Source organism: Mastacembelus armatus, chromosome 17 (assembly GCF_900324485.2).
Source record: "Mastacembelus armatus chromosome 17, fMasArm1.2, whole genome shotgun sequence".
In the NCBI taxonomy this organism is placed as follows: domain Eukaryota; kingdom Metazoa; phylum Chordata; class Actinopteri; order Synbranchiformes; family Mastacembelidae; genus Mastacembelus; species Mastacembelus armatus.
Window position 1 is genome coordinate 6,120,233 of NC_046649.1, and position 12,363 is coordinate 6,132,595.

Below are 12,363 nucleotides of genomic sequence, written 5' to 3' on the forward strand. Positions count from 1 at the left end.
GATTAAAGAAACCAGATATACATGCTATGACCTCTTAATTAGAGATGCTTGTATGTGCATTTAATTACCTTTACACATTTAGTTGTTTCATATGTAAGTATGTATATGTGTAGCCAAATCCAGGTGGCATGAAGATGGAATTATTTCTTAGAGATGTTGTAAAATAGGAGTTTACAGCATGTCAGTTTGGGTCACAGTGATACTATTCTGCTGTTTCCAGGTGGAAGTAACTTTCAACTTCTTGGAAATCAGAGCAATGAACACCTACCCAGAACACCAGGTACGGGCAATATTTATTTTTCATGCCGTTTGGTCCTTCTGACCAGTGTAAAATATTACCACAGAAAAATTGACATGTCCATGTACTATAGGTCGTCATCGATACAGACAAGACTACCTACTCACTGAGACTACAGACCCAGGACCAGTTGGATCACATGGTCAGCCACATCAACTACGCCCTCTCCCGAGTCTTCAACAACTCTATTTATGCGTAAGCATCACTGAGCATCCTCGCCCCGAGCAAAGAAACAAGTCTTTCTGTTTTTGTTTTATGTGCTGTGGAGTGAAGACAAGTTGGCCGATGTTAACAGCACTCGACAGTGTGTTGGCAAGTTGGCAGCTTCACTTTCAGGCAGCTTTCCTCTTCAGCAGCCAAATGCATTCTTGTACTGCTGTAGTTTGCATCCAGCCCATTTCTGTGTCACAGTAGACTTTAACACCCCACAATGACTGGGATTAAATCAGCCAGCTGACTCTGAGTAGGCTGTTACCTGGAGGCATTGTCTTGGCTCTCTTTTATATTCTAATGCAGTGAAATCTAGTGAAAGCAGAACACACAGTCACTGATGGAGTGGTAGACTGAAGGCCTCCAGTCAAAAAGCCATTCCTGCATGGGCTCTGTATTGTGTCTGCACTTTCTACAGAGGAAGGCACAGAGAAACACAAGCCTGGAGAGAGTTAAGTTCAAGTCATGGAAATTTTTTTTTTTGTCCCATTGGCACATGAGTGTATGGGTGAGAAGGCAAAAAAGGCACAGTGTATCTCTCTCTCTCTCTTTCTCTCTCTCTCTCTTGGGTTTCTTCTACAGTTTCTAGAAGCAATGGGATTGACTGTGCCTGTGATATTGACCTGCACAAGGCTATTTTTGCACTACATCATCTTTCAGAATGGCTCTTTTCCATTAGGGTCATGGTGGATGATTGCTTCCACTGAGAACATTTAAAGAGAGAAGAGAGAACAGAGGGAGGGAAGTTGTTGTGGATTTGATTGTGCAGCCTTGTAACTGATTGGTGCTGCTGTACTGAAGTACATAATGCAGATAGTATCAAGATAATGCGCATGCACATGCACGCACACGCGCGCTGCAGGGGCGGACGATGATTGTTGAGATAAGGTGGAGATTAAGGTCACGGATGTGGTTAGGTGTTGTGTGTGTGATTTGTTGACAAATGGGATTATGGATGGCGTGTGTTGAATGCAATAGTATAGTGGATGTAATCCCTTCAAACAGCCAAAGCAGGTACCACACAATATTGTATAGATGCACGGTATTTACTTAGTGAATCCCACTCCTTACTGTTTTCTGCCTACTGGATGTTTTTGTCAAAGAAAAATTTCTAACGGGACAGCCAGTAATCTTCAACACATTGCTTCTTTTGTATAATCGTAGTGGAAACTTCAAGCAGCATCCCAAATGATCCGGTTTTACAGTGTGTGTCATATATTCACTACCTAAACAATATCAGAAGGTTCACTTTATATTGTAATATTGACTGGAGCAACTAGGAAAGATGAGTCTGCAACAAATTAGCATATTCTCACTGCCAAAAGGATAGTGCTGTCATTTTAAGTATATTATGCAGCTGTGTGTTGTTTAGTATTCATACAATAATTCTAGCTGTGAATCTTTGTAGGTCAAATACAGTTTGGTAGCCTTATTTAAATGGAAGTTTTCGGAGAATGAAATTTTTATTTTTAACAGTGTCCTATAGGAGGAGCGCTATTAGGGAGTGGGAGGGTTTACGCTCATTTAATTCACACCTGGGAGCAGCTGTATATGGTCTCTTGGGTAGTGAAGTGCTCCGCTTAAGCAAGTGAGAGTTCAATACCTTGCTTAAGGGGACTTTAGCAGCTTAGGGAGAAAAGAGCATGATATGTACCATCCACATTTTCCTCCAACTTTGAACTGGGACCAGAAGACGTGTAATCACACCAGAACATCGCTCAAGGATGCTGCTTCTTCAAAAACTGTAGATGATGATGATACATTTTCAGTCACAGTGGTAGCATTGTTCAAGGGATGGAAATGTCAATCTGTCGGTTGGCCCATCACTTTGGTCTATATAATATCAGCATCCCCAGATAATTATTTGTAATGGCTTCTCCATGCTTTTCCTTCTAGCGCCACCCTGAGACTGACATTTTTAGTTTGAGTGAAATGTCTTAACAGCTGTTGGATGGACTGTCATGACCTTTTATAGACATTCATGGTGCACAGAGGAAAACTGTTACACCACCAGAAGGTAAAGATTTCACACCAATAAAAATAAAATTGTGCAGGAATGTTTCCCTGATGGTGTTCGCTAATGACTTTGGTGAGCTGATGAGTTTTTCTTGAGCTCAGTGGTTATTACAGCCTGACATAGTAGCCCTTTCAGACCAAATTTAGACAGCTGCATTGCCTTTACGGTACAAGTCACTTTTTAAATCTCAACTTTTCCACCACTCGCTTCTCCTCTAGAAACGCCTCAGCTCTTAAGACTGTAGTGCAGCTTGCATGCCATCACTAGCTGGTACCTGTGTTGCAAGTCACACACTGACACTGCGGGGATTCACTTAAGCTAATTAAAGAAATTTTAGTGCGAGGTGCTATTTGTCATATTTCTAAATGTGTGATTGACAGCTATTGTGGAATGTGGCCATAAACTTTCAGTAGTTTTCACAATGCCTGCATGAACATACCACTTTTGCTTCATGCAGCATCTTTTGCCTTGTGTACCTCCATCTGAAGACCCTACAGAACTGAGCCCCCTCATGCTGTGAAATTCTTAGGTCCAGATACCTGCCACTCTCTTCACCTTTAGCTTTACATTAGTGTTGAATGATAGAAAATATGAACATGCTGACATGCTCAAATAGGAGGGAGTACCTGGTATATATGTTCCCAATATGTTAACCTTGTCATTGAGCATGTAAGTATGCGGTACTGCTATGACCAAGTACAGCTTAATGAACTGTTAGCATGGCTATCAACTCTTGTCTTGTTTCATCCTCTTGCCCTTCTTTGTCTTTCAGTCCTCCCATTTGTCGAGCGGAGGGAGACCTCACCGATGGAAGTCACACATTTTCTCCAAACTCCGAATCGTCATTAGAACCCCAAAAGACCTGTGGTCAGTCTGCTCTGCGTTTGTGTATAAACATAGTTTAGAGTCTATCCACTTGCTGGCTTACTGACTTAGCTCTACTCATTTTGGAAACATAAGTGGGTCAGAAGACCAGAGTTGAGGGATGTACTCCCTTTCTGCTGGTAATCCTGTTAATCTACAAGAGGAGCCCTTTCATGGTGCAATGCTTTCATCTCACCTCAATATTTACAGCTAATTTCTCGCTCTGCTGACTATCTGCATCTTGCCTTCTTGACTTCCTCTTTCATCTTTGGCCTGCACCTTTCTCCTCTTCGCTCCTTCATGTGTCCTTTACCCTGCTGTATTCTGTCCTTGCCATTACTGATTTCATCTGATGTCAATTGATTTGTTGTCTTCTCTCGTCTATGTTTCAGGTGGTTTTTCTGAGACCTATGCAGCTCTTTGTGACTATAATGGAATTGGCTGCAAAGAAGAAGTACAGTGGGTGAGGAAACTGTACAGACTGTACAAAAGCAATTCTGTTTGTTGTTTATTTAGATTTTAAGCTACTCCTCTCTTTTGTACATTTGAGGAAAGAAAAAAAAAATTATCTTGCTGTTCTATATTTCTGTCTTTGTTATCAAATTTTCCCTCTCATCTTTTCTTTTTCTTTCTTTCTTACCCTGCATTTGGGTTATAGGACGTTGACACCATCTACCACTCTCAGGACAACAGGGAGTTCAACTTACTGGATTTCAGCCACCTCGACAGCAGGTGACATAGTTTACTGACATCTTAACCACACAAAGACTCAGTACAGTTCACCTGCATGCACTGTATTGAAAGATACTATTAATGGCTGCCAAAGTTAGACTGCAGCAGTATCCAGTGCTCTGTGGGTGCATGTGCACGTGTGCATGTGCGCGTATGGTTGTGCGTGTGTGTTATTGTTGGCTTTGAACCAGCATATTGGATTTGAAATGAAGCAATGAAAATTAAAGTGCTGACTTTCACCATTAATTTGAGGTTGTTTACATCAGCATCAGGGGGAATTAATGGACAAAGTGATATTGATATTTGTCACTTCTGTTTCAGTGTTTGCATGTCATACGTGCATTTGCATATATTTGTCATATAGTGTGGATGCACTGCTTAGTGGTTAGCACTGTTGCCTCACAGCAAGAAGGTTCCTGGTTTGAAACCCATCAGGGGCCTTTCTGTGTGGAGTTTGCATGTTCTCCCTGTGCTTGTGTGGGTTTTCTCCAGGTACTCTGGTTTCCTCCCACAGTCCAAAAACATGTATGTCAGGTTGATTGGTGACTCTAAATTGCCCATAGGAGTGAGTGTGAGTGTGTGAGGTTGTTTGTCTCTATGTGGCCCTGTGATGGACTGGTGACCTGTCCAGGGTGGACCCCTGCCTTTCACCCAAAGAGAGCTGGGATAGGCTCCAGCAGATCCCTGTGACCCTGATTAGGAATAAGAGGGTATAGATGATGGATGGATGGATGAATGTGGCTGCACTGTCTTAAACTTGTCTGGCTACAAAGGCACACACTCTTCACACAATACAGTTGTGGACTTGAATACCCTTGAATACCCTTTTTTATATGTCTTTTATAACAAAGCCATTTTTTGATATTATTACCTTTCTGAAAGGTTCTTTGTTCAAAACAGAAGTTGGTCTTTGTGTTTGGGCACAGATCTTAAAAATGAAGTAGACTAGGGACAAAGTTCTTTGCCTGATCTAAGTTGGCTGAAAGTTATGTAAAGTTTTGCATGTATGTTTGCTGGAGTACAGAGTAACAGTCCACACATATTAAACTTGTAAGGATGGTGTACAACATGAGCCCTTATGTTTCTTGCAATACTTCTTACACTGGCTCAGTTCTCATGTAGGTTGTCATGTTACACAGTCCCAAGCTGGATTTCACAGCTCCTACTATGCCGAAAAAACAATAAGCTACTGTGCTACATACTGCATTAAGATCTATAACATTACAAATATTTGCCCAAAATTCATTTTTGTTATCTGCGAATTCACCTTTATTTGTAAAAGGATAAAAATTGCAGTTCTTCAATAGATGTACTTCCCCCAACCCTCTGCATGACAGATTGACCATATATGTACCAAGCATGTTGCAGAAGATACATGGTCAGTGCACATGGGCCAAATGTCATCACTGCATTATCTGGCTCTTATTAGTTTTTCATCTGGGCCATAGATGTCACAGGGGCAACTAATCTGGTTAGTTATTACCCACAATCCACTTTTCCTATGACATGGGAATATTTTTGTGCAACAAGCTTAATATAGCTATAAGCTAGTTAATACTGAATCTTAGTTTGGGCCAAAGATAACCTTTTTTTAATAGCTGTGGTAGCAAAAACTAGAAATAGAACAGACATGGGTTCATTATGTCATCAGTAATTGCATCTTTTTCTCTGGCCGTAATTATGATGACCCCTAGAGGTTGCACCATTTTAACACATACCAGTAATATCCTGTACCCATGCAGGTTGCTTCTATTGAGACGTAATTATGGTCATGATAACTGACACTGGCTCTTCGGTCATTTTTATAACATTTGAAATGACTGATCAACACTGGTAAATTGGCCATGAAGTCAGGATCACTATGTTGCACTAAACTGACTGTCGTCTATAGCCTTAATTAAAGCAAAATGATGCACTTCATTGTCCCACCTCATTATGTTTGGGTACACGGAAACAGATACATAATTTCCTTTTTGATTTCATTTCCGACAGCACATGTTGCTTAAAGAAAGTTTGCTGCCGCCACTGGTCAGTGTGCCTGTAATTTTAAATGTAGAAAACTCTTGTATTATTAAACATTCACTTCCTGTTGCCACCTAAAACCACAGGGCTTGGATACAAACAAGGACTGAAATCTGTAAGTGAAGTTGAAATTCAGCACCTTGTATATTTAAAATCCATTGTGGTGATGTACAAATCCAAAGCAATAAAATTGAATCATTGTGCTAATGCTTTCTGACTGCACAGTTCTTTAGAACCTCTGTTTTGCAAAAATGTCTCCCAGATGGTACAGTACATCTCTGCAACTTGTCAGTCCACATCTTATCTGATATTAAGGTGGCTATTTGTCTAACAAGATCCTCTCTGCGTAAAATGTTGAGTGTATTAGTCTTTTATTCTCTCTCTGGCTTACTTTCCATTCTGTGTCTCAGTTCAATTATGCTAGAGGTTTGGGACGACCATAGGGAGGGGGAATGATATGCTTGTCAGAGGCAGAATTCAGGACTTGTAAACAGCTGTAAGATGCCATATGTCTTCTCCTTTACCTCCCGGTCGGTAGGTTTTTTTTTTTTTGTTAACGTCCCTCGTTTCCTTACCCAGATATACTGAAGAGGTGTGTAGGCCTGTGTGTTGCTTGACTGCTGCCACTCATGAAAAGATTTGACAGCAGACACCATGCAAGTAGAGAATTCAGCCACTCTTACATGTCTATCCTTTGAGTAGTGTTCTGTCCTTAGAAAACCCCAAGGCATGTGAAATTCTTTCTACATATCCTGTGTGGCAAGAGAATACATTTACACTTAAAAATGCATATCTCATCACAGGAGCTATGCTGGTAAATCAAAAAGCCATTCATACCATTCATATAAGCATGATTGCAGCAGCAACTCATGAATATATTAATGTGGTTCTCATTGAGAGCTCAAATCACTGCATCACTGTTGTTTTTCTTCCAATGTTTTTTTATAGCATGTGATATAGAGAGCACCTTTGCAGTGGAAGCCGCCTGCCTGTGCTGCTTTATCAAATCTTCCTTTAACATGTTTTCTTGAGCCTGCAACCCAACACTAATGACTTCCCTTACTTTGCTAGAGAGATGGTATACATCAAATAAAAAGTGATAGAGGAAGCAAAGGTTTGACAGAAGTACAGACAGAATCATAAACAATGCAGGGGAAGTGTGCAAATGGGCAAAGAAAGGACCTAAGAATGAGTCTTTACATGATTATGTGCCAGAGGCTGTTTGGGTTGCATTACTCTTTCTCCCCTCCTTGTCCTTCTGCATTTCCATTTCCTCCATCTGCCCTGATTGAGCCTGTCTACCATTACCGTGAGCGACAGGACAACGCTTTTTCTGCTGACTGCTGTCCATCGAAACATTGTCTCCTCTCATTCCTCCTGACTGAAAGTGGACTCCTGTTTCCCTGGTACTGTCTCATCCTCTTTTTATCCACTTCCTGTGGTTTCTTCACTTTCATTTTCCTCAACTGTCTTGTTTTCCTCTCTTTTTCTGCACCACCGCCACACAAACACACACCACATCTCTGTCTGGCCACAGCAAGATGACACCATGTTGTACAGAAGACTGTGCGCGCGGGTGTGATTTTAAGTCAATAGATTGTGTGCTTGCATACATTTCTATATATATATATATATATATATATATGTATATATACACACGTGCGTGTGCGTGTGTAAGAGAGAAGCTGTTATGCCTTGCTGCTCCAAGAACTTTGTGAAGCACCTTTTGGCTTGACTGTCACTCCATGGTGTGCATGTGCATATGCACATACACATCTTCACATCACAACTTTTCTCTAACTTTCCGATGGATTTAGTATTTCCTGTTACTGAAGCAGGACAGCAGCTCCACAGCTCACTGCTACCATCTGCCTCACTTGTCACTGTTACAGGACTTGAGTCATGTTCTGTGTGGAGTTGGACTGGAGCTCTGAGAGCTCTGAGCAAATACAATACAGCACAGTCATATGCTTCAAAATCCACCCATTTTACAACCAACGATGATGGTTAGTTTGTTCCAAATAGGAAAGGTATCAATATTTATGGAAAGAAGAAGATGATTTACTCCACCAAAATAATCCACTTTCTATAGAGAAAGTTTCTATACCCCTTATCTCACAATATAATCTAATAGGCTTGTTGTCATTAAATGTTCAGAACACATTCATGCTGTAAGGGAGACTTTGGTTAGAATGACCACATGATCTTTTAACCACCCAGGACAAACTTTCTCTTACCCTTAGCCCCATTCCTAAGAATATTGAAATCATCAGCAATTCAGTATTGTGCATACTGTGAGCTGTAATACATGTTGACACACTGTAGGATTTGCATGAAGGTATATATTTCTGATTTAGATTAAAGATTATAATTGTGATTAGTCACATTCCAAAGCAGGCGTGACGGGTGACAGGTACATGGTTCATGTGATTATTTATTCCCCCTCTGGGTGTTTGCTTAGGGGACATGATTGTATACAGTATCTGCAGAGCCTCCACTTGGATGGCAATAATTTTGAACTGCATGCATTATATGCATGAGCAGGTGACAGTTTGTTATGCTGAACCAACTTTACTGCTACTGCTTACTTCTATTTCTTCTAAGAAACAGTTTAACACTGAGGAAAAACACTGAGAGTTAGGTGAGAAGATGGATAACATTTCCTTGTCAGTGCAAGGCGGCTGTGGCTCAGGAGGTTGATGTCAAACTATTGCTTTGATTTGCAACCTTTAGTCAGTTTGGAACATGCATATAAATGGGAGTCAAAAATAGACGATTAGCACGTTTTGTGCACATTGTACTAATTGGAGATTATACAGTTTGTGTACCCTGTGACAGTGTTTTGTGCCTGTGAGCACCAGCTGTATGTTATTGTCTTTTTTATTGTTTACCATAACAATTAACTTGAATTCTAAACTTAACCCTGAATCCAACCCTAACCCTTTACTAATTTTGACTTTAACCCTCATGCTACCACAATCCAAATGAATCTTCTTTACCTGGACATCAAATCTAAGTCTTAAACCTGAATTTATCCATATGAAGAAGTAAATAGTGCCAGATTGATGATGCTGTGTCAACTAGTCCTCATACACAAGTACAAGACAACACTAACATACTGAATGACTGAGTGAGACATGGAGAGGTCAATTACATGTCCTGGTGTCAAAACATGAATCAGCGGTTGGTGCTGGTGATGAATTTTGACATGTGCATCATCTGCTCTCCTTTGTTTACACACACACACACACACGCGCGCGCATGCACACACACACACACACACACACACACACACAACTGAGCTGTTAGTCAGAGTGGACTGGTCTGGCGGCTGGCTGGTAATGAAAAAAGAACACAGCCTGTAGCCATTTTACTCCTTTGAGATATATTATAATGTCCTGGCCACTGCTGCTACTAGAAACAGCTAGATTACATTCTTTCTTCCTCTCTTTCTTCCATGTATGTCTCCCTCTATCTCCAATGTGCTTTTTTCCTTCCCTCTCTAGTTTTAGTCTCTTCTTTGTGCCTCCCCTCAATCCGTGTTGCTGCTTGTTTGTCAGATGATGTATAGCAGGTGTAGCAGCAGTATGGCTGTAGTTGGACCTTGGAGGATTCTAAAACTCTCTCTCCCCAGTATTACTTTCCCTTTGTACTTCACAAACCCACACAGAATCATCAGTGGGCTCTGTCTCTGTTGTGTAGCAGTGGATGCAGCAATATTTGAGGCCTAGCAGGGATCAAACTGTAGCTTTATTGAATAATCCACTGACCCAGCCATTGATCTTTACATCTCTGGCTCTGTTGTTTTTTTTTTTTTTTTTTTTTTTTTCTCTGCTTCTCCTCAGTGGAGCTGCAGTATCAGTCATCTTTTAGAAAGCAGCTCTGCCCATACTGTTCTCCCTGTCATAATGATAAACTGCTTTTTACCAAACAGGGAGCAAAGAAAAGGTTTGGCCCATGAAAATGTGAATTTATGGATCAATGACATCTAATGGTTTTGAACAGATGGGGCTCACTAATTTAAAGATTTGAATATGCTCTCTAATGTGTGTGTCTGTGTGTGTCCATTCCAGAGACTTGGCGGTGATCGTCGCATCCATTGCATACAACACCTGGTTCACCAAGCTGTACTGCAAAGACATGCGCATAGTAACTATCTCTTTTATCTTCCTCACGCATAAAACTTCTTGCCAGATGTAGTTTTATTTTGTTTTTTTCTCTTTATCTTTCCACTGTCAGCTTGATTGTCATCAGAATACTTTTGAGTCAACTTCAAAACTGTTCCTTTGGCAAACTTAAGTCCAAATGGATTTTTAAAATCAAATGATGGCTGTGGTACCGTTGATCAACAAACCACACAATCACCAAGTGACTGTATATATTGTATATTCAGACCCTCTGATTGGTGTAAATGTGGAAGACAAACATAAACCATAGAAATCACTAAATATAAGTAATGTAGTCCAGTACAATGTCATCTTTAACCCACGATCTCAGCGATCAACATATAATTAAATCTCTACATTTCCAAGAGTTCCACCTGAAACTGAAACATAAGGAATGAAGGGAGAGTTTTTCTACTGGACTTCATTCAGTTGCCCTGTACAGATGTACCTAATACAGTGCTCAGTGAGTACATGTCCTAAATGAAAATCAAGTTAAGAAAGCAAGATTTAAAGAGGACACTGAGTCAAGTTAACCTCGGCCAAGTATTATATGCTTCTTTAAAACGATGTGGATCTTTATTAAATTTTCATAAGGTGCATTAGAGTAAATGGTATCCATCCAAGGTGAAGTACATAGAAACAGTCTTTAAAAAGTTAAAGGGATAAATGTTAATTGAAAGGCGTGAGGTTAAATGTATTGATCCTTCAAGCCCCTCACAATGTGGTTCTGAAATATAAAGATGCCCTGTGAAATTTTCTTGTTAACAAAGGGATGCCTATCTTTGAGGTCAGTCAAACGGATTAATGCCATGCTAAGGTTTAACCAATGTAGTCTTTATGTAGGTTCCAGTTACTTAGAGTAACTTCTGTGTTTTGTTTTTCTTCAGGGATCGGAGGTGGTGGACCAGGTTCTGCACACAGTCAGCAAGTCCAACAGTTTGGAGGAGCTCACTCTGGAGAACGCTGGGCTCAAGTCGTAAGTTTCCTCCTGTCTGACATCGTCAGAGCTGCTACTGTCACCTCCTTTTGTTTAATCAAATTTCCTCTGCAGCTCTTCTCACCGCGCCTTCACCTCTTAACACTCTTGGGCTTCTCCTCCTTTGTCCCTGCACTCTCCTCAGTCTTTTCTCTCCTATACTTTTATCCACTCTTCTCACTCCTCCACTCCCCTTCACCCTCCCTCTCTCCTTCCCTCATCTGCTGTCTTGACCTTTTCAGTTGTATTTTTCCTCTTTTTTTCTCTCCCTTTCCTTCATCCAATAAAGCTCCCTCCTGTCTGCCTGTGGCAGGTTTATGTTTCTCACTTGAAATATGAGTGAAAATTTGGGCTTTAACCTGTCAAGGCTTCTAGGTATAGCTAGTATCATTTACCAGAACAGTTGTCATATTTAGTATTAACTGAGATGAATTGGCCACCTTGGGAAGAAATGATAAAGTTACCACTTTTATATAGAGAGCAGTATTTATTCCAGGTAGTCCACAAGCACTACACCAAAAAGTGAATAACCAAATACAGTACATGGTGAAGAAAGATACTCAAACACTATATGACCTAATAGATACCCCCTGAAATACAGCATGCTTTCTGATATGTGATTCGAAATGACGTCCATGTTTTGTTTAAAATGGAAAGCTGAGAGGTGGAACAGATTGAACTTGATGATTGTGAAAAGAAGTGAAGGGAAATGATATGGCCTATAACAGGGGTGGCCAATCCTGGTTCTCAAGGGTCACTGTCCTGCTTGTTTTCCTGCTGTCCCTGCTCTACCCACAGCTCATCACCTGGATCAGGTGTGTTCAGCCAATCAGAAGCTGGGGGATACCATTTCACTTTGTCTTCCGGATTCTAATGGACTGAACACACCTGATCCAGGTAATGAGCAGTGGGTAGGGCAGGGATAGTTTAAAAACAAAGCTGGACCATGGCCCTCGAGGACCAGGACTGGAAACCCCTGGCATATAAGCTGTCCAGATACACTGTTGTGTGAAGTGGAAACAGGTGAGGAAGAAGTCAGGTGACTGGTAGCAGAAAATAAGTCTAGGCACATCTGGTG

General features: G+C 40.8%; 1 protein-coding gene across 1 annotated transcript in view; it reads left to right on the plus strand.

The window, feature by feature from the left end:
- Positions 1 to 12,363, plus strand: part of carmil3 (capping protein regulator and myosin 1 linker 3) — a 68,093-nt gene that overhangs the window by 13,411 nt on the left and 42,319 nt on the right. Inside the window, exons 4-10 of the mRNA XM_026313632.1 lie at positions 221 to 280; positions 372 to 493; positions 3,298 to 3,392; positions 3,782 to 3,852; positions 4,048 to 4,121; positions 10,217 to 10,292; positions 11,197 to 11,285. Of these exons, the coding sequence (XP_026169417.1) occupies positions 221 to 280; positions 372 to 493; positions 3,298 to 3,392; positions 3,782 to 3,852; positions 4,048 to 4,121; positions 10,217 to 10,292; positions 11,197 to 11,285 (587 nt within the window). The remainder of the gene's footprint in view (positions 1 to 220; positions 281 to 371; positions 494 to 3,297; positions 3,393 to 3,781; positions 3,853 to 4,047; positions 4,122 to 10,216; positions 10,293 to 11,196; positions 11,286 to 12,363) is intronic.